The 23760-nt window shown below is 43.2% G+C and overlaps 1 protein-coding gene across 1 annotated transcript in view; it reads right to left on the bottom strand.

Moving 5' to 3' along the window:
• The window catches only part of PPM1E (protein phosphatase, Mg2+/Mn2+ dependent 1E), a 530484-nt gene that overhangs the window by 197291 nt on the left and 309433 nt on the right, over positions 1–23760 (bottom strand). The window contains exon 3 of the mRNA XM_073615165.1: positions 872–1071. Coding sequence (XP_073471266.1) covers positions 872–1071 — 200 coding nt within the window. The remainder of the gene's footprint in view (positions 1–871; positions 1072–23760) is intronic.

The following is a 23760-nucleotide window of genomic DNA, read 5'->3' as shown; positions in this document are numbered from 1 at the left end:
AATGTCATAAAGGTACAGTGTTGCATGACTGAGTAATTGTCATTCAAAATGTAAGAGCACCGAAAACTGAAAATTGGTTTGGTTAGGAAGGGGGTTTAAGTACCCAGTGGTCAAGTGGTTAAACTTCTCCACAACTTTATCCCTGACCTTTCTGGTGTGTTCCTTAGTCTTCATGATGCTGTTTGTTTACTAAGGTTCTCCAACAAACCTCTGAGGGCTTCACAGAACAGCAGTATTTATACTGAGATTAAATTACACACAGGTGAACTCTATTTACTATTTATGTGACTTCTAAAGGCAATTGGTTCCACTAGATTTTAGTTAGGTCTTTCAGAGTAAAGGGGGCTGAATATAAATGCACGCCACACATTTCACATATTTATATGTAAAAAAAATTGAAAACCATTTATCATTTTCCTTCAGCTTCACAATTATGTGCCACTTTGTCCCAATAAAATCCCAATAAAATACATTTACATTTTTGGTTGTAACATGAAAAATGTGGAAAATTTCAAGGGGTATGAATAGTTTTTCGAGGCACTGCATGTATTGTAATGAATGCTTGTTTATGTTCCCGTGCACTGTAAAGATTGCCTGTATATTGTTATAAACACGGTCTGTTGACTGCATATTGGACAATGAATGACCAACACACTTCGGCCATTAGCTCTGCTCACTCTGCTCTCTTCTTCTTTCAGCACATGTGTATGCAGCAAATGATTAGTTTACTAAACTGACCCTCCCACCCCACCCTTCTCCCAATCTGAGTGCTGCTGTGTAGGAGATTTGTAAATGCTGTATAATTTCTATTACATTAACGTAACTTTTAGGTCTAAACAGTCTTTGTAATTGTTTACACTTTGCGACTTACCTCTAGGTTGAAGAGGATGTTAAAGTCAGGAATGCAGACATGCTTATCCTCCATCTTCCTTCGCATATTCTTGATTGCATGTATGGAGGTATCATAGTACAAGTGTGGCTTTCGGCACGAAGGAAAGTCTTTTACCCAGCTACAGCAGATTTCATGAAGCTTGCTGAGTACAGCCCGGGCCAGCTTTACAGACTCTAACTCTAGAAAAAGGAAAAATATGTCTGATGTTATTACATTTACAGACCATCTCTCTGTCTCAATTATACAGAAAAATACTCAAGACAGGTGGAATAATTAGTTAGCATGCAATATTAATAAGTAAACCTATCATGGAAGAAACATGTAGGCTACCACTGTTGATGTGATCTTTATTTGAAAATTGTGGTTGTTTGAATGTCATATTAATTCTCGGCTTTCAATAATTTTTAAATTCACTCCTAACTACTTCCTAACCCCCCAGATGATAGCCATTATTCCATGGTCACTTTCCATTGCCTACCTTCCCAACATACCTCCCTGGTCACCCCACAGACTGCGTTGCTCAATAAACCCCTCTCCAACAGACTCAACCCTACCAACAGATATCCTTACACCCCCTATCACCACTTCAAAAGACATCACTTTTTAGTTGCCCCACATAAAACAAAACAACCATATCCCACCTGCTGACTCATATCCCTCCCTGACCACCTCTGATCTCCCTGCTGACAAATACAGCGAGGAAAAAAAAGTATTTGATCCCCTGGTGATTTTGTATCTTTGACCACTGGCTGTGTGTTTTGGGTCATTGTCATGCTGGAATACCCATCTATGACCCATCAATGGCCCCGTCCATCGCTCCTTTGATGCGGTGAAGTTGTCCTGTCCCCTTAGCAGAAGAACACCCCCCAAAGCATAATGTTTTCACCTCTATGTTTCACAATGGGGATGGTGTTCTTGGGGTCATAGGCAGCATTCCTCCTCCTCCAAACACGGCGAGTTGAGTTGATGCCAAAGAGCTTGATTTTCCCCTCATCTGACCACAACACTTTCACCCAGTTCTCCTCTGAATTATACAGATGTTCATTAGAAAACTTCAGATGGGCCTGTACATGTGCTTTCTTGGGTTTCCTTGGCATTCTCATGATCACTGAAACTCTACAAGGGGAGATCATGCATGCAGCCCCAGACCGAGGGAGATTGACAGTTATTTTGTGTTTCTTCCATTTGTGAATAATCACACCAACTGTTGTCACCCTCCCACCAAGCTGCTTGGCGATGGTCTTGTAGCCCATTCCAGCCTGGTGTAGGTCTACAGTCTTGTCCCTGACATCCTTGGACAGCTCTTTGGTCTTGGCCATGGTGGAGAGATTGGAATCTGATTGATTGCTTCTGTGGACAGGTGTCTTTTATACAGGTAACAAGCTGAAATTAGGAGCACTTCCTTTAAGTGCCGATTCACACAGGGGCAACACGACTTCAGCGCGACTTTGCAAGGTGACTTCAAGCGACTTACAACATGACTGTAAGTCGGCCCCAGAACAGGTAACTTTGCCTGTGGCCAATCAGAGCTAATCAGCTCTTGTGACATTATTGTTGTTGCTGTTCTCTTCCTGGGTAAATTCTTTTCTTTTTCCTGTAAAGTCGCTTCACTATAGATGAGGATCCGACTTGGAGGCGACTTCCATTGAAATCTATGGGTACAAGTAGGATCCCAAGTCGTTGTAGTGTGAACCGACCCTAAGAGAGTGCTCCTAATCTCAGCTCGTTACCTGTATAGAAGACACCAGGGATCCAGAAATCTTGCTGACCGATAGGGGATCAAATACTTATTTCACGCACTAAAATTAAAATCAATATATAAACTTTTTTTGAAATGCATTTTTCTGGATATTTTTGTTGTTATTCAGTCTCTCTCTGTTAAAATAAACCTACCAATAAAATGATAGACTGCTCATTTCTTTGTCAGTTGGCAAATGTACAAAATCAGCAGGGGATCAAATACTTTTTTCCCTCACTGTAAGCCTCCCAAGGCTCCCCACACACCTTACTGCTGACAGACATCTCTCCCAGACAGACTTAACACTTCAGTTTCCACAACTACGCAGTCCATGAACATCCTATCCCAACCCGTTACATCCCCCCTTTCCCAGATAACAGATATCCTTAACAGTCTGCTGCAGCCCCCTCAACTGACAGACACTCTCCTACCGCACATACTGCACACTTCATACCATCTTTCCTATACCTACTGCCTGCTGTCGAACTCTCTACATTTCTCTCTTTATATGCTTGGCTGCTGTCACACCCTCTGCACTCCTCTTGGGCACATACTATCTGCTGTCATACCTTCCCTGTATATGCTAACTGCTGTCATACCTTTTGCACACCTCTCCTATACATACTGCCTTCTATCAAACGTTCTGCACTCCTCCCCTGTACATTTTGGTTTGCTGTCATACTCTCTGCACTCCTCTCATGCACATATTGTCTGCAGTCTTAACCTTTGCACTCCTCTCCTGCACATACTGCCTGCCTTCATACCTTCTGTACTCATGCCCTGTAGGAACTGCCTGCTATCGTTCTTTCTGTAAATACAACCTATTGCCATACCTTCTACAACCCCCACACACATACACACACACTCATTTTACCCACTACAACAGTTCTTCAACATTATTTCAAATATTCCCAATGTTGCTCACTTTTGCAAGTGCAGATAAAGAAAATCTTCACTGTTTCTAATTAAGTTCTGCCCATAAATAGTAATAATTTCATGGTTATTATGAAAATAAGTGCAACTTCTGTACGATCATTTTGTCAACTATTCTAGGTACTGCTGCCATACCATATACTAGTTACTACAGTTTAGATCTTCAAGTATCAACAAGGCCAACGTATTATTTGCATGCCCAATAGATATACATAGGCATTGCTTAATTTTTATGTATGTAGTGTTTTCCTTTTCCTTACTGTGCAAAATAATTGGCTGCAATAATGTATCTAATGTACAGCAAAATAAGGGATCACCTGGAATGTTTTTTTTAAATGTTGGCAACTATGGACGTTCTAACTTGCTGTATATCTGTTAAGGGTCAAAGGACTCTCAAATTAAAGTAATAGCTTCAGCATAATAGCCAAGAATTTATAGAAGGGGGCATGAAATGAAAATCCGTGTTATTTCCTTTATTATAGAGTAATGCTATAATGGGGACCCAATGAAAGAAGCTTGCACATCTTGTAAATTATATGACTTTGCAGGACACAGCCTCTTGTGTTTTTTGACATCCAGCATTGCCAGTTCATGCTCTCCTGGCTCCCAGAAGTCTATAAGCCTCGACTACCTTAATCTCCTGGTCAGCAGACAGAGGTAGATTAGCCTATGAAGCTGTGCTACGCATGCACAGCCAGGAGTGATAGGATTCGTGGCACTGAAAGTCAACAAACCCAGGAGGCCACTGGCATCAGATCAGTAAGTATGCATCGGTGGAGGGTGGATTTGGTTAGGTCAGGGGTACAGGGCAAAAAATAATAAATGCACCTACAGTGCCTCTAAAAAGTATTCATACACCTTGATATTTTCCACATTTTGTCATGTTACAACCAAAAACGTAAATGTATTTTATTGGGATTTTATGTGATAAACCTACACAAAGTGGCACATAATTGTGAAGTGGAAGGAAAATGATAAATGGTTTTTCAAATTTTTTACAAATAAATATCTGAAAAGTGTGGCGTGCAGTTGTATTTAGCCCCTTTCACTCTGATATCCCTAACTAAAATATAGTGGAACCAATTGCCTTCAGAAGTCATCTACTTAGTAAACAGAGTGCACCTGTAATTTAGTCCCAGTATACATACAGCTGTTCTGTGAAGCCCTCAGAGGTTTGTTAGAGAACCTTAGTGAACAAACAGCATCATGAAGGCTAAAGAACACACCAGACAGGTCAGGAATAAAATTGTCGAGTTTAAAGCAGGGTTAGGTTATAAAAAATATCCCAAGCTTTGAACATCTCACGGAGCACTGCTCACTTCATCATCCTAAAATGAAAAGAGCATGGCACAACTGCAAACCAACCAAGATATGGCCATCCACCTAAACTAACAGGCCAGGCAAGAAGAGCATTATTCAGAGAAGCAGCCAAGAGGCTCATGGTAACTCTGGAGGAGCTGTAGAGATCCACAGCTCAGGTGGGAGAATCTGTCCACAGGACATCTATTAGTCGTGCACTCCACAAATGTGGTCTTTATGGAAGAGTGGCAAGAAGAAAGCCATTGCTGAAAGCCATTATTATTATTATTATACAGGATTTATAAAGCGCCAACAGTTTACGTAGCGCTTTACAACTTGAGGGTAGACAGTACAAATACAATACACTTTAATACAGTAGGACTCAGAGGGCCCTGCTCCTTAGAGCTTACAATCTAAGAGGGAAGGTCAAGAGATACAAAAGGTAATAACTGTGGGTGATGTGCTGATTGAGAAGATAAATGTACAGTTGTTAGGAGGGGGCCAGATAGGCTTCTCTGAAGAGATGTGTTTTCAGGGATCGTCTGAAAGTGGATAAAGTAGGAGAAAATTGGACGGATTGGGGTAGAGCATTCCAGAGGATGGAAAAGGCTCTGGAGAAGTCCTGAAGGCGAGCATGGGATGAGGTGACAAGGGAGTTTGAGAGCAGGAGGTCTTGGGAGAAGCGAAGAGAACGATTAGGTTGGTATTTTGAGACTAGGTTAGAGATGTAGCTGGGGGTCAGGTTGTGGATGGCTTTGTAAGTTATAGTTAGCATCTTGAATTTAATTCGGTGACTGAGTGGCAGGCAATGGAGGGATTGGCAGAGGGGTATAGCAGACACTGAGCGGTTTGTGGGGTGGATGAGCCTGGCAGCAGCGTTCATGATGGACTGAAGTGGGGATAGCCTATTTAGATATAAGCCAATGAGGAGGGAGTTGCAGTAGTTGAGGCGGGAGATGACCAGGGAGTGGATTAGAAGCTTTGTGGTGACATTGGTTAGGAAGGGGCATATCTTGGAGATGTTGCGGAGGTTGAGGTGGCAAATTTTGGATAGTGATAGAATGTGGGGCCGAAAGGTCAGTTCAGAGTCCAGGATTACACCTAGGACTCTGGAGTGGGGGGATGGATTGATAGTTGAGCCGTTGATATTGACAGAGAAATCAGGGGAAGCGGCACCTGAGAGAGGAAATATCATGAGCTCGGTTTCGGATAGGTTGGGTTTGAGGAAGTGATGTGACATCCAGGCTGATATGTCTGCTAGTAAGTTGGTAATGCATGAGGAGACAGATGGAGAGAGCTGGGGGGTGGAGAGATAGATTTGGGTGTCATCAAAGTAGAGATGATATTTAAAGCTGTGGGAGGCAATCAACTGACCCAGGGAGGTGGTGTAGATTGAGAAAAGGAGTGGTCCAAGAACAGAACCTTGGGGGACCCCAACGGAGAAAGGAAGAGGAGAGGAGGAAGTAGAGTTGTAAGTGACACTGAAGGAGCGGTGGGATAGGTAGGATGAGAACCAGCGAAGAGTACAGTCATAGAGACTAAAGGAGTGGAGTTTATTGAGGAAGAAGGGCTGGTCCACTGTGTCAAAGGCAGCAGAGAGATCCAGGAGAAGTAGTACAGAATAGTGTCCACTGGTTTTAGCCGTTAGTAGGTCATTTGAGAGTTTAAGGAGAGCAGTTTCCGTTGAGTGTTGAGGGCGAAATCCAGACTGAAAGGGATAAAGAAGTTTATTCATGGTCAGATGGTCGCTTAGTCGGTTGTAGACCAGTCTTTCAAGAAGTTTGGAGGAGAAGGCGAGCCATAATAAGTCCCATTTGCAGTTTGCGAGAAGCCATGTGGGGGACACAGCAAACATGTGGAAGAAGGTGCTCTGGTCAGATGAGACCAAAAGCAAAAAGATATGTGTAGCGGAAAACCAACACTGCACATCACCCTGAACACACCATCCCCACCGTGAAACGTGGTGGCTGTATCATGTTGTGGGAATGCTTTTCTTCAGCAGGGACAGGGAAGCTGGTCAGAGTTGATGAGAAGATGGATGGAGCCAAATACAGGGCAATCTTGCAAAAAGACTTGCAGCTGTAATTGCAGGCAGTGAAAGGTGGTTCTACAAAGCATTGACTCAGGGGGGCTGAATACACATGCACACCTCACTTTTCAGATATTTATTTGTAAAAAAATGGAAAAAAAAAATTGTAAAAAAAATTGAAAACCATTTATCATTTTCCTTCCACTTCACAATTATGTGTGTAGGTCTATCACATAAAATCCCAATAAAATACATTTACGTTTTTGGTTGCAGCATGACATAATGTGGAAAATTTTAAAGGATATGAATACCTTTTCAAGGTATCCTTTAAAGTTACTGTCAAATTATTATGTCGGTCTGGGGGCGTGGTCTCAGCATGCAGCAGTAAGGACGTGTTTTCCCTGAGCTCCGGTGGCGGCACCTTTTATAACTATTATTACCTTGAGAATCTACCTGCATCACCCTAAGACATCATGGGGAAAAGGACGGGCAAATCCCTACCTCAAAAAGGAACCCCGTCAGGCTCCATAAAAAGGTATCTAGCCGCGGAAACAGAGGACTCCATCAGCATGGACGGACTAGGCCGCTCGCCTCGCGGCCCGAGCTCCGCCTCCCGACATAGGCCTACAACCAGGAGACACTCTCCGGCAGTATCAGCCTGCTCAGACGGGGAAGAAAGCACTTCCAGAAACTCGGAGGTCGCGGCTCTGGTTAGTGACCTTCCTACCAAGACGGAGCTAGCCTCTCTGTTCTCTGGCCTGGAACGCTCCATTAAAAAGGAGCTCTCAGCACTCAGATCAGACCTAAACCACGTGTTGGAACGGGTGGAAGAGTCCGAGTTGCGCCTTGATCGCCACGCGGCTGCAATACGATCCCTGCAGACGATTACCCGCACCCTTTCTATCTCACACCGCATGGCTCTATATAAGATCGAGGATCAAGAAAACCGCAATCGGCGGAATAATATACGGATCAGAGGACTGCCGGAAGCCACAGGTGATGATGATCTGTTGCCCTCCCTTCGCGGCATATTCAATGGCCTACTTGGCCAGCCTGCGGACTTTCCTTTGAAAATTGACAGGGCCCACAGGGCTTTAAGGCCTCGCAACCTAGCCTCTGATATCCCACGCGACGTAATCTGCAGGCTACACTACTTTGAGGAAAAAGAGAGAATTATGCGGAAAGTCCGGGAACAAACACCACTGGACTTTGATGGCGCATCTTTGCTATTCTTTCCGGATCTTGCTAGAGAGACATTGGAGAGACGCAGGGCCCTGCGCCCTTTAACCGAACAACTGCGTTCAGCCTCTATTAATTACCGCTGGGGCTTTCCTTCAGCTCTGATAGTCCATAGAGACGGCAAGACGGCTATCTTCCGCTTCCTGGAGGACCTGGGAAAATTCTGCACGGATCTCAACATCTCGCCTCCGGATCTTCCAGGATGGCAAGATTCCATTTCCTCTCTCAGTGTCCCTCCGGATGCAAGCTGGCAAAAAGTACAACACAAACGTGGATCGGGCTCCCCGGATGCATCTTCGCAATTTGCATCTTCGCAATTTGGGTGACTAATTATTTAAGCTACCCAGGAGACTCTTCATAAACGCTGTATCTGCAAGTATACTGTTCTAGATTATGTTATGGTTACACCTTCCACACAGCTGTGGAATAACCACTGTTTTATTTTTATATTCCCAGTTAGTTTACTAAGGTGTTCTAATCTAGAATATGATCTCCTACCTCATATGATAGGCCCACCCCTATTTAGCTGTTTTTTTTCTTTTTAGTTTTGCATGTATACCTGTATTATAAGTGGGGGTAGAAAATGAAGGTGGATGAGGAGGATAGGTAGGAGAGGAAGCGGAGAGAGAGAGATCTCCTGGCAGGCTCACTTGAGTTGCCTTTATACATTTTTCTTTTCAGTTCATCACACCCCTGCCATAGCTGCGGAATTTAGAAAGTTTTACCAGCAGTTATACAATGTACATCACCATACAGGAGACCAGGAGTCCCGTAGTCGTCTTATACAGGAATACCTAAAACAAGCCGATCTTCCTAAGTTACCGGAAGACATTTTAGCTACCCTAGACGGGGAATTTACCACTGATGAGTTTCGTAAAGCTCTTAAGGCCATGGCCAACGGTAAGACCCCAGGCCCGGACGGCTTAACATCCGCATATTACCGCTCATTCGCTGATATATTGCTCCCGAACCTGGCTAAATACGCTAACTCGATTACCTCAGGTGATTCCTTCAGACCTGAAACCCTACATGCTCACATTACCGTAATCCCGAAGGCAGGAAAAGATCCGAGCGTTTGCGGTAGCTATCGCCCCATTTCTCTTTTGAATTTGGACGCTAAACTTTACGCAAAATTAATAGCAAATAGACTCCTCCCTTTAGTACCGAAATGGGTCTCTACGGAACAAACTGGCTTTATTCCAGGCAGGGAAGCCCGAGACAATTCCCTACGTACTCTCTCCTTGATTGCACATGTTTGTGACACCTCCCTGCCCACCCTGTTACTTTCAACAGATGCTGAAAAAGCGTTTGACAGGGTGGACTGGGAGTTCTTGCTAGTGACCTTATCCCATCTAGGTATCAGCCACTCTCTCCTAAGTCAGATATCTGCCCTATATAACTATCCTACGGCACAATTGAGAATAAATGGTACTTTAAGCGATTCATTCACACTTCACAACGGTACGCGTCAGGGTTGCCCTCTTTCCCCTATTTTATTTGCCCTCTCACTCGAACCTTTCTTATCCACAATTCGGCACAACCCAAGCATCCATGGCATCGTGATAGACAAGTTTGAACACAAATATGCCGCATATGCGGATGATATATTATTCTATGTCCAACAACCTATAATCACTCTACCCAATCTGTTGCAAGCCTTTTCCGCATATAATCAAGTCTCAAATTTTCAGATCAATATGTCCAAATCCGAAATTTTAAATATTTCAGTCCCCCAAGAGACAGCTAGCAATCTTCAGAAATCTTTCCCATTCGCCTGGCAGAAAACAGCAATGAAATATCTCGGTATATTTCTGACTCCTAATCTATCATCCCTATTCCATGCTAACTTCATGCCCCTCCTTAATACACTTAAATCGGACATACAAAAATGGTCACAGCTCGCACACTCTTGGCTAGGAAAGATCAGTGTGATCAAAATGAATGTACTGCCCAGGTTGCTATTTTTGTTCCAGATGATACCTTTCCAAATCCCGCCTAGTTTCTTTAAATGCGTAACGAAAATTATAAGCAAATATGTTTGGAATAGACGTAACCCAAGAATTTCTAGATCAGTATTGCTTAGACCCAAAAGGTTAGGAGGTTTAGCTCTGCCAGACATTAAGCGATATTACATGGCAACAATCTTATCAAGAATATCAGACTGGAAATACAACAAGACATCAAAACTCTGGGTATCACTGGAAATGACATTAGGGGGTAGTGACCTTTACAAGCTGATCTGGATTCCTGGGAAATTTCGATCGCTGCCCTCTACCACATCCCCACTCACCCGATCCACTTTCGCATGCTGGGACTTGCTACACAGAACTCAGAAGTGGCAATACAATTCCCCCCTTATGCCTCTAACTGGACACAAGTTCTTCCCACCAGGTAATATGGATCCCGGACTCCATTCTTGGAACCTTGGGAACAATATTCAATTACACCAAGTCGTAGACGCCTCGAACATTGTACCACTATCATTGCTCACCTCGACGCATCCCCATCACTATTGGATCAATGGAGATATTTGCAATTAAAGGACTTCATCCAATCCCTTCCAAAACCTCTACGCAATGCAACTAACCTATCACCAATTGAATCAGCATTTGTAGGAGACATGCCAGTAGAAAGACCGCTTTCCTATTTCTATCAAGCACTAGGCTCACTCACCCCTGCTAGCTACCCTACATTTCTTCACAATTGGGAGAGGGACTTAAACAAAAATCTGACGGATCAAGAAAAGTCATCCATTCTCTCTTTAACCCACTCAACTTCGATCGCCTCCAAAATTGCAGAGGTAAATTACAAATTGTTGACCAGATGGCATTACACACCAGCAACTCTACACAAGCTCTTCCCTCAAGAATCACCACTATGCTGGCGTGGCTGCGGAGATATCGCATCGCACGCTCACATCTGGTGGTACTGCCCCCTGATAAGGCCTTACTGGCTTACCATCTTTTATTGGATTAAGGAGATTCAGGGTTCTGAAGTCCCTAATGACCCTTGGTACGTCCTTTTGCACTGTACAGGCGAGCCAGCGGGATCATATAGAAAGTCTATTACTCCGCATTTACTAAATGCCGCTAAAGCTCTTATCCCTAAGTTCTGGAAAACTGCTAAAATACCCTCCCTACGCCAATGGCTGAGGGAGGTAGATCATATATACTATATGGAGGACCTAACATACTCCAATAAAAGAAATTCAGAAATGAAGAGAAAAATGTGGTCCTGCTGGTTCACCTTTAAATACACAACCGCATATGCGGAAATTATGGAATCTAGATGATGTACATTATGTATGGAGATCTAATGTAGGGTGAATCCTCCTGAGACAGACGGCAATTCCTCCCCATCCCCCCTTATTCCCATACCTCACCCTGCTCTCTCAGTCTCCATCTTTGCCTATTCTCTCTTTTTTTTTCTCTTTCCTTTTTCTCTATTATTTTTCGTTTTTTTTTATATATATCAAAAATTTGACAGGATTTAATATCTCTGACTAAGGTCGTTGTTTTCTCAGATAATATAGTGCTTAAGATAAAGTACTTAATTGACCCTGATGACCTTCCTCTGAGATGATGCGATATTGACATTGAAAATATCTGCATATAATATGATGTCTTGATGTAACTCTTTTCTTTTTGTGAGCATCCTGTGTTTCAATAAAAAATTATTAAAAAAAAAACAATTATTATGTCGGTCTGTGAACCCATTTTTACATCTGTCTGTTAAGTTCATATTTTGTTATACAATGTTTTTATTGCAGTATGGGAATTCCTGCCCTGATGACAGCCACTCCCTTTATTTCCTGTCCTGCGGTCACAGTGGAAGGAAATAAGGGAACTCTTCCCAATGGGGTTAGACAAAAATTAAAAACTCTGATAGAAATGTTTACTTTTCTGCACTGTAACAAAAGCTAGAAAAAAAAAACAAATGTGCCTGGAGACGTTAAAGCGCATCTATGGTCAAAATGTAATTGTATATACATTTCCACATTATATTTTATTCCTAGTCTACTCCTATTATTCTGAACAATCTTGGAGTTTGTAAACGTACTTTGTGAAGATACCCACACACTTACTTCCTTGAATTCTGTGACATGTAGTCACTATGCCCTGTGGGTAGGCACTGCTGTGTCGCACATTTCACAGAGCCTGCCTTCTGAATTACAGAAGTGCTGAGAGGAGGAGTTTCAGGAGGTGGAGTCAGTACAGGATCACTGCTAGCAGGCAGCAAGGTACCATGGGATATGTAGTCCTTAGAAATTGAAAGTAAACAGCAGAGGACAAGCTGCAAAGCATGCAGGGAATACAGAAAGTTGTGGAAAGAGATGGCCAGCAGACAGGCAGCACTCTCAACATGAAAGGAGAATTATCAAGTGAGCTTATACTGAATTGTCAAATGTAATGATTGTTTTTATTGCTATTACAATGTTGATGCTATAAAATTAAAGGGTATGCCGTGACCATAGAATTTCCCTCACGGTTCTTATGTTGGAACTGAATAGATTTGGCCCATTGTTGGACATTTACCGTAAATCTGAACTTCTTCCAGTCCATGTTCCTTCCCCGATGGCAGAATCCTTACAACAATCGTTCCCTTTTGTGTGAAGGAAAGGTTCTTTACCATACCTTGGAACCCACATTTCTGCAGATCCCAAACTTCTTTATGACCTTAAATATGGCTCCTTACTGACTAGTGTCCTGAAGGATCTACAGCAGTGGAGGGTCCATCCTTTGACTTGGTTTGGAAGGGTGAATGCTCTTACAATGATGGTCCTTCTGAGGATCACATATACCCTGTACCCATTTCCCTTCTCCAGGCTTTTTTTCTACACATCTGCGTAGAGCATTTTTGCCTTTTATTTGGCACGATAAATACCCTAGGCTGTCATATGATATCCTACGGTGGAATAAACTAGATGGCGGAATTGGGCTCCCTGACATTGCCCTTTATTACAAGGCTATGGCCCTTGTACGCATATTAAATTAGTGCCATGACACATCGTCAAAATTGTGGGTCCCTCTGGAGAAATCAATGGCAGGTAGGAACCTGACAGGCATCCCCTGGATCCTAGCTGTGTCCAGAGGTCTTTCTGACTAGACTTCCGCCTTGACTTGGTCAACTCTGGCTGTCAGGGACAGGATAAATGGGACTGGCCACTTTGTTCCTGGGGAACAGATGGAGATACTACATGTGTGAAATTGCAACCTCAGGGAACCCTTTTACCCCTTCGGGTCTTGCAGTTCTCTTATGGTTTCGTTCCTTTCGTGACCTATAGGCATCGCTAACTGCTCGACTTTATCTCAAAATTAGAACAGAAACCATGCTCTATGACTGACCTCACACTGTTTGAATCTATGTGTAGACAACTTTCTGAATCCAGACATTTATTATCCCAAATGTACAAACTGGTATTAAGCACTTGTTCAATGACAGTTCCTTATTCCTATGGGAATAGGAGAAGGAGCTTAGACTAGACTCTACCGCTCCACGGATTCAGCGTATCATTAAATTGACCCATACTTTCTCCATTAGTTCCCGCACTCTAGAGTCCTCCTCTAAATTCCTCATTAGGTGGCATAAGACCCCCTCCTGCTTGGCCCAAATGTTCCCTACCGCCAGTGACCATTGCTGGAGGGGATGTGATCAACGTGGCACATTCCTCTACATTTGGTGGTCTTGTCCTAAAATTAGAGTGTTTTGGGAAGCCATTACACCCTGGATAAAGAAATTATCCCTTAGACTGATCACTGGCTCCTCATTTCAGTTCCTCTTCCATGGGTTCCCATCTTCTATGAAGGTTTACAAAAGAAGTGTACCACCCCATCTGTTGAATGTATAAAAATCCCTAATCCCTAGATTTTGGAAGCAATCTGCGGATGCCATTATGGAGGCAAAGCTCTGGGTACACACTGCTAGAAATCAATAAGAATTTTTTTTTTATATTTGATTGCGGTGGATGTACTATTCACCAAACATACCATATGATGGAGTATATCCTCTTTTATGACTTATGGTAACCTATTTGTATGTTCTGAACCAGATTAGCCTTATGATTTATCCCACTTATCAGACTTTATCATACTGGGTAATAGTTAGTAGGTAATACCTTCTTCTACTCTCTTTCTTCTTCTTTCCAGTAGTTCAGGTAGTGAGCTACCGTGATGGTACATGAGTTGTTGTATTTCTGTATTCTTCACTACACTCCTATGCTGACCACCTCACATAGGAGTGCGACAGTATACATTTTTTGGGGATTTTTTTTCCCAAAAATATGTAGCAAAATACATATTGGCCTAAATTTATGAAGAAATAATATTTTTTTAAACTTTGTTTATTGGATATGTTTTATCGCAGAAAGTAAAAAATATTGCTCTTTTTTCAAGAATTTCGGTATTTTTTTCATTTATAGAGCAAAAAATAAAAAGCCCAGTGGTGATCAAATACCACCAAAAGAAAGTTATATTTGTTGAATAAAATGGTATCAATTTAATTTGTGTATAGTGTTGCATGACTGCGCATTTGTCAGTTAAAATAACGCAGTGCCAAAAAGCAAAAAATGGCCTGGTCATACCGATGTTTGAAAAAAAAAATCAAAATGTAAAAGAGGAAGGGGCAGAAGGCAGGGAAAGATTTGGGGTAAAGGTATGCTTAAACAAACTCTTAACATCACTGCCTACCCTGCACTACTAGTAAACTACAAATGAAAAGAAAACATATCTTATACTTGGAACTTGCCTCACCCCACTGTCTTCAGATATTTTCACAAAGCTATAGACATTGAATAGTTCTAATTGCACAGTCTTTGTAATAATAAGGAAGAAAGAACAGGACACATAATAGCCTCTATTCATGTGTTTCTTCTCTCATTAGAATAGAAAGACAAAGCTGGCTGCAGAGCTCTGTGACCCTGACACGTCTGCCAAGGTCAAGCTTATTTACTCCTATTATTGTCAGAGTTTCCTTGTAGTGAGTCCATATCCTGCCAGAGGAGCTTGTAAATCACTGACATGTTATTTTCCACAATGGTCCATGCCACTGAAGGGGTCACAGCTCCAGATTGCAAAAAGACGGGTAAAAAGGGAGTATTACTCTAGCTGACCATATATTATACATATTCTGTACAATCACCTACAAACCAAAATAATACTTTCAACTTGTATCCAATCAATCAGGAAGTCCATCATACTACATGCAGATCTAAAGGAGACTTTTCAATCAGATTGTACAATGAAGGGTGTCCTTTAGATTTAGACCCCTTTCACACTGGGGTGCTTTACAGGCGTTTTTGCGCTAAAAATAGCACCTGTAAACTGCCTCTCATGCCTCCCCAGTGTGAAAGGCCGAGTGCTTTCACACTGGGGCGGTTCGCTTGCAGGACAGGATAAAAAAAAGTCCTGCAAGCAGCATCTTTGGGGCAGTGGAAAAACGGTCTATACACCGCTCCTCCACCGCCCCTGTCCATTGAAATGAATGGGCGCCGCTTTCAAAGCGCCTTAAAAGCGATTTGAAAGCAGCGCTAAGCGGGTGCTTTTAACCCCTTTTTAACCCTTTCTGGGGGGTAAATGTGCTGCTAAAACTAGCGGTGCTTTACAGCTAACGCCGGCACCGCCCCAGTGTGAAAGGGTCTTAAATGGAGCCCTCTGGAGCTGAGCAGAGATGTAATGTTATGCAGAGGTACTGGGTGGTTGGAGAGATGCTTGATACAACTGTGACACATTAGCTGCAGCAGCACAGAGGTTGAATCAAATGAAGCTTGTCACGTGTGTGCAGACTGTTGCACCTTAAAAAGAGAGTGCAGGTAACTGTGGTGTTTTTGTTTGCAATTTACAAAAAAAGGTGTTTTTAATGGTATAACACCATTTGAAGCACTGCAAATCTTTTTAAATGCTGTCTGGGTACAATGTGATATGGATGGTATGACGGTTGGATTTGGAGGAAGAATCAAACTAATAGTGGGTTGGTAGCCCACTAAGGCCTAATGTACACGGGATGTTTTTACAACCTCTCCTGAATGATTTAACTTGACAGATAGTAACCCACGTTTAAAACATCCATTTTGCCGTGTTTACATGCCACGCTTAGCAACATTTTGTCACGTTTGCATTTAGAAACGTTCAAAAAAAAAAATTTTTTTTCAAAATAGCCAAAAATGAAAAAGGCCTGTAACCTTCTTATAGCTTTCAGCCTTTTTTTCCCTGCGGTGTTCCTACTTCCTGTTAGGGGGTGGCTACGTTCTTTCTCCATGGTCCCAATATGTATGAGCATAGCCGCACTCTTGCTTGCTCCTGAGATAGACTATGAGATTTGTACTGTGCATAGAGCAGTGCAGATGACCGCAACTAACATGCACTGCTCATTCCAAACAAACGGAAGTAAGGGGGGGGAAGGGAGAGGTTCAGGAGCTCATGGAGGAAGTTACAAAGAGACAGAAAAACACAAAACAGTTTCATGAGAAATTGATAACATTAGGCGATGTGTATGGATGTTTTGCGAGAATAAGGATATCGTTTAGTGTCACTTTAAGGCTACCCTGCACATGCAGAGCAATGCTAATGGCCATCATCACATTGTGTTTCCAGCTGTGTCCAATAGTTGTTGCACTGAGTTTAGCAAGTAAAAGAGAACAGGAGAGAAGTGACAAGGAGTTCTAAGCCCATCCCCACATGCCAAGGTTCTAGGTGTAGTCCTAGACTCTGAACTCTCCTTCAAGCAACACATCCAATCACTGTCCAAATACTGCCGCCTTAACCTCCGCAACATCTCCAAAATACGCCCCTTTATAACCAATGACACAACAAAGCTCTTAATTCACTCGCTTGTCATCTCTCGCCTCAACTACTGCAACACCCTTCTCATTGGCTTGCCTCTACACAGTCTATCACCTCTTCAATCTATCATGAATGCCGCTGCCATACTCATCCACCTTACCAATCGCTCTGTGTCTGCCACTCCTCTCTGTCAATCCCTCCACTGGCTTCCGCTCGGCCAAAGAATTAAATAGGCGGGTAAGGTTTCATTGTGATAATATGGGGGTGGTACAGGCCATTAATAACAACACTGCGTCATCGCCACCGGTTGTGCGATTGCTGCGTCATATGGTTTTGCTTTGTTTAAGTAAGAACTGTTTTGTGACTGCTGTGCATGTTCCTGGGATTAAGAATACCGTAGCTGATGCATTGTCTCGTTTCCAGTGGGACAGATTTCGTCAACTGGTGCCGGAAGCGGACGTGCAGGGGAGTCCTTGCCCAGAGAGTTTGTGGAGCATCGTGTTACCACGGCGCAATTGTTGATTCGTAGGTCGGTCTCGGCAACTACTTGGCAAGCATACAGTAAGGTGTGGATGGAATGGGAGGTGTTATTGCGGGAAGTAGGGGCCGATGTTGGTAAGGCGAGCAAGGTGCAGCTACTTCTTTACTTTATAGGACGGAATTTTGAGCAGGGGGTATCGGTGTCCTATATGGCTCGTAAGTTGGCTGGTTTGGCGTTCATGTTCCAAATGGCGGGCAAGCGGGATGTTACAAAAGATTTTATGGTACGGCGTGCTATGCGCGGATATCGCGCTGGTCGAGCGGCTGCCGACACAAGACGCCCAGTTTCATTTGCTGTGTTAAGCGAAGTGGTGGCACAGTTAGAAAATGTTTGTTTGTCAAGGTTTGAGTGTGTGTTGTTCCGGGCGGTATTTGTATTGGCTTTTTTCGGTGCGTTTAGGGTAGGTGAAATGGTGAGTAAGAATAAAAGAGGGGAAGGCGGTTTGGATGTCCAAGATGTATGGGTGCAGGGGGATGCTTTAGGAGTATTCCTCAGGAAGTCAAAGACAGATCAATTGGGAAAGGGGGCATGGGTGGAGTTGCAGTCAGTTCCAGGTTCCTCCTTGTGTCCGGTGACGGCTGTGGGGGAATTTTGTAGAGTTAGGCCTGCCGGGGGGGGGGACATTCTTTCGTCATGAGGATGGTTCAGCCCTGTCCCGTTTTCAGTTTCAGGCTGTGCTTAGACAATGTTTGAGGGCGACTGGGCGAAAAGCGGAAGAATATTCTTCCCATTCATTCCGCATTGGGGCGGCTACCGAAGCGGTTCGTTGGGGTTTAGATGAAAAGGTGGTGCAGCGTATTGGGCGTTGGGAATCAGCACGTTTTAAGCTTTATGTTCGCCCTAACTTGTTGTAGGAGTGTGGAAAAAGGGGGTTGTTTTAGGGAGGAGTGGTTTTGTTTTTCATTACATGAGTTAATGGGGGGGTTTTTTTTGTTTTGGGGATTGTTTTACAGAGGGAGCGTTATAATTGATTTGCTATATTTCTCTTTGTTTTGTTTCTTGTCTTTCAGGAGCAACAACCTGCCTGGTGTGGATATTTGGACACTCCTATGTATATTGGGGTGCCAGAAGGGCAGATGTCAGAAAAGATGGCAGGTTGTTGGGTTTGGCAGGGGAGGAAGGGATGGTGCAGTGGATTGGTTTTCCGGGGATGTTGTGGTCTAGGGTTGTTCCGGAAATGCACAGGTTTGCTTGTCTTGACCGCCCTCCGGATGTAGTGGTATTACATGTGGGGGGCAATGATCTGGGAGTGAGGTGTGCTCGGGAGTTGATTAGGGATATAAAATTTGATCTTCTGCGGCTGCAATCCAGTTTTCCTGATACTATATTTGTGTGGTCGGATATTGTGGCCAGAACAGCTTGGCGTTTGGCGCGCTCTGTGGCAGGATTGAACAGAGCGCGAGTAAAAGTTAATAAAGCGTTAGCAAAAATTTTTTGTAAGGAATGGGGGTTTGGCTGTTCGGCACAGGGATTTGGAGGAGGAGACATGGCGTTTTTTGCGCTCGGATGGGGTGCATTTGAACGCGATTGGCATTGATTTGTGGCAGTTGGGATTACAGGACGGTGTGCAGCGAGCAGTTAGAGTTTGGAGGGGGACACACACGTAAGGTTGTCACGTGTGTGTCCCGTGGCAGTAGGTATTGGGGGTCTTTGAAGGCGGTGATGAGAATAATGGAGGTTTAACAAATGGGGGTTGGGCTCATACGGATGTATGGGCGACCTTTCCCAGAAAAAATGGCAACATTGGTGGTTTAAAAGTTGTATCTGGAAGGAATAATGTGCTTGTCCCTGAGCTTGCGTAATGCACGGCGTGGGGCCTTACATGGGTATACCGATGCAACGGGTTGGGAAAAGTTAGAGTTGGCCTTCAAAGACCTCCAGAAAAAAGAAAGTTGTTATGCTGTATAGTTGGTTTAATGTTATTTAAAAATGTATTTATAAGTATTTAAGTTATATGTTGAAGAATGTTGATATTTGGTATTTTTGTTATAATAAAAGGCTGCTATGGCCAATCGACTCCAAAAAAGAAGATTGTGTCGTCTGGTCATTGGATAAGAAATAGGTAGTGAATAAGTTTGGGTTAATTAAGGGAGCCTCACTATATGCCACATCCCATAGTCATGTAATCAAAGCAAAAACACTGAAATTTGCTCAGTTGCAGAATTGTCGCTATCATTACTTTCAGTGTTTGATGACGAATTTCCCCACAAATCACTATCGCTCAATTCTGCAAGTGATTCTAATTTATTATCGCTGTTTTCTAGCTGGTCTAAAACCGCTTTTGATGTAAAGGGACACTTTTTGTTTGATATGGACAATCTCCAGTTTCCAGGCAGAAAGAACAGTATATATAAATATAAAACTGCATGCAGAGCACTGGACAAAGCACTAGGGACAAAAGGGATGTGAAAAAATGTGATCCAGTAATGTAATCTGTAAGATTACAGTGTACTGTATGTGTAATGTGTTTTTAACTTTTTGAATTTGGCGCCGTGCTCCATCCCCGTGCACTGCAACGCTCACAGGGAACGGAGCTTGGCACTGTGCTAGATCGAGCAGAGACACGGCTCGCACACACAACAGGGAGACATTGCAGGATCCTGGGGACAAGGTAAGTAACTTTGCCTGGATCCTGCGATGTGATCCAGAGTGTGGCTCGGGGTTACCGCTTTTGGTACTGAAATTTCACCCCGAGCCACACTCGGGAATACCGCCAGGGAGGTTAAACATGCTGCAAGTACAGAAAAAGAAGATGTGCCGGAAATATAATATGCTCCTACCTTCCTCTTTCACATGACAAAGTTTTTTTTCTCAGTCCTGTCTACTTTATTTCTGATAAATTACAAAGAACACAGACCTCTGCTCCTTTTTTTCCCACTTCCTCATCTCCATAACCCCTCCTTGTGCATACATCAAGAGCACAGGAGGTTATTAGTGCACACAATTTCTGCCAAAATCAACAGGTATTTTTTGCACTCAATGAACAGATCTAGTAAGGAACTTTCAAATGGTATATTCAGTAGATCATTGGGAGCAAATAAAAAAAAAGTTAATTGTTAGGGTTTACATATACTTCAAGATTATTGCCAAATATACTGTATGCACCTTTATTGCAGCATATACAGACAGGGCTGCTGATAGAAATCACGAGGCCCCGTACAGACCACCTGACAGGTCCCCCCCCAAGAAAATATTAAAGCTATATTTCACAAAAAATACAATAAAACTATTAGCAGACAAAAATACAACATAACTCACAGAATTCCTGTAAAATCTAAAAGATAAAACTGGGTTAATAAATAAAAATGAAGGCTAGATGAAAAAAATATACAGGCTGCGGGATCAGAGGGAGAGAAACAAAGTTAGGCTCTATGCACACTGGGCTTAAAAAAAAAACTCCAATTCACCTAGCAGAAAAAAATGCTCATATAGAGTATTTTTTGTACAAAGTTTAGACGAGTTTAGGAGAGTTTTACATTTTTTTCTGCCAGTAATCTCCAATCAGAGACGCAAACCAGAAGGTTTTTTTTTTTTTCCTGCCTCTAAACGAGGAGCTCAAAATACGCCTGTAAACAGCCTAATGTACATGGACACATAGGATAACATTGAGCTGAATTTTAAATCAGTGTGCATGGAGCCTAAGTTAGAGAGATAAATTCAGGAGCAGAAATAACCTTAAAAACCAGTGCTGAGAAATGGGGCCCACACAGGGAGGGGGATTAGTGAAGGACAACTGTCTCTTTTTTAGCAGATAAAAACTGGCAGCAGGGAAAGGGGAGGAGAGCAGCTTTCATCTACTGGAGGAAAAGAAACAAAATTGTCTGTCACTAATCCCCCTCCCTGTGTGGGGCCCCCCTATGTTATCGGACCCCCTACACCAGGGCTGGTGGTCCCCCCCTATCAGAGGCCCTGTATACAGATACCACCAGCCTATTCCTGCAATATTACTATTTCTTGAAGAATTGATGACCACATATCCCAATATATATGTCAAATAAAGTTAGAGAAGAGAAATGATTAGCAACATCCCCCTCTCCATAATGTTCGGTCCCCGGCTTTACCCGGGGGCCTGCATGGGACAGGGCAAAGGGCTGTTCCCCTGTTCTGTTCTCTCCCTTCTCTTGGCAGGTACTATTGGTGGAATCTCCTGTAGCAACAAGCTGCCATTGGAGGGATTTGGCAGGCTGTTCTTTGCACCCTCTGCTTGCCTATAAAAAGCCAGATTTTCCCACAGCTGCCAGCCATCTGAGGAGGACCGGTCTGCGCTCCTGTGTGCCGCTCGTCAGCATGGAGTCTCTCCTTTGTCAGCTCCTGGAAAAAGCAGAAAGCTTCGGTGGTGAGAAGTGGCTAAGGCGTTGCTTAGCTGAAGACCCACCTTCATGTTCAGCTCTCCCTGCCTGTCTGACGCCCATGCCTACTATTCCTACAGGGGAACTCATGGATTCTGAAGTGGCTGGAAGCTCCTGCCCACCTGTAGGAGGAAAAAGAAAGAGGAAGACAGCAGCCCTAGCGGTTCCTTATCCCAAGGAAGAATCTTTCACCTCTGCTTCTCGTTCTAGGTACCAGAAAGATGCTGCAACTTTACCCTCCTCAGCCTACCTAGCGCTGCAGCTCCTATAGGACAGAATGCTCTGTAGGATATCCCATCTGGTGAGAATTCTGTTACTTCTATGTCTGACTTAGGTTTTATTCTTAATTCTTTAGCTAAAGCTTTTGCTAGCCTGTCAGAAGAGGAACAAGGGTCTCCCTCTCCCTCTCTCATTGCCTGGGCTCTGTTTGCAGGTGCTGGCTGTTCTTTTCAGAATAGCCAGCAATTACTGAATGCTACAAGTCAATCACCTCTCCCTGTGCAGGAGGCACAGCCTTCTGGTACTTTACAAGGGGCACGTGTATTTGGTGCATCTCAGGAGACACAGCTTGCTGGTGCTCCTCTTAATACTTCAACAGGTGTACAGTCCTCTAGTACTTTTCCCTATATTTCTCAGCCAGGTGCACAGTATTCTGGTGCAGTGCCAGGAGCTCAGTATGCTGGAGCAATGTGGGGTCAAAGCTTAATTAATTCTTTGAATGTTAATACTGCTCCACTTGCTGGTATAAGGCAGGATGTGCAGCCTTCACTTTTTTCAAGTGCACAAAATTTTAGTGCTTATCAAGATAATGGTCATATGTTTAATCAGTCACTGGTGATTCATTAAAGGTTAGCCATTTGGAACGCTATGCGTTCTCAGGGTATTGTTACTATTCCTATTGACAAACAGTTTAACCCTTTCATAACTAAGAACACCCTGGTTAATACTTATGGTCCTGTTCAGCCTATTTCCTGTAACACTGCACCTGTGCAGGTAGCAGAAGCTTGAATGAAAGAAGCTCCTCTGTGCAAAATCTCTCCGTTGGGCTTTCATTTATCCTCTTCAGTTAAGGAGAAAATTTGGAGAGGAGAATTTGTTGACTTATTGTCCCTCCTGCTCTCTTCTAAAGAATTTCTTTCCAAGTTGGATAAGAAATCAGAGGATCGTTCGGAGGAGGATAGGAGAGCCATACCTAGGACATTCCAAAATTGGCTACAAAAATTCTGTGTTTTCGCTTCAGTATTGGGTGAAAAGTTTCCAGAAAAATGTTCTGGGTTATTCCAGCACCTTGATATTGTTGTGGAAGCCTGCAGGCATTTCGGTGGCATCTCATGGTTTCATTACGATGAGAATTTTAGACAGAAATTGGCAGTGCATCTTTCTCTGTGTTGGGGTGTAAAGGACGTTGGACTTTGGCTAAATCTGTTGTTGCCTCCAAAACCCCAATTGCAATATAAAACGCTCAGTTCTTCTAATAATTCATTTTGCAAATGTTTCTGCTTTGCATTTAATGAGGGGCAATGTAAGTTTTTGTCCAACTGTAGATACAAGCATGACTGCTCATACTGTACAGGGACACACCCTGCTTGTAGATGTTATCTCAAAGCCTCTGCCATATCAGGCCAGCCTCAGTCCAGGGATGGGTTTTCAAAAGGGTCTGACACCAGTGAAATTGTCAAGAATGCTGCCCTGGCAAGAAATCTATCCAAGCATCAAGATGGCTGAGCTACTTCTTAGCAGCTTTAAGGATGTTTTTTTAGTCCCTGGATTTTCAGGGACAGGTTGTATTTTGGTTGATAACTTACGATCGGTCCATTCACATCCAGAGGTTGTTAAAGATAAAATTGAGAAGGATTTGACAGGGGGCAGTATTGCAGGTCCATTTCCATCGCCTCCTTTTTCCAATTTCAGAGTATCACCTTTAGGCATAGTCCCTAAGAAAGAATCAGGCTATTTCCGCCTT

Source organism: Aquarana catesbeiana, linkage group LG02, assembly GCF_042186555.1.
Source record: "Aquarana catesbeiana isolate 2022-GZ linkage group LG02, ASM4218655v1, whole genome shotgun sequence".
In the NCBI taxonomy this organism is placed as follows: domain Eukaryota; kingdom Metazoa; phylum Chordata; class Amphibia; order Anura; family Ranidae; genus Aquarana; species Aquarana catesbeiana.
This window is presented reverse-complemented; position numbering and strand designations above follow the sequence as displayed.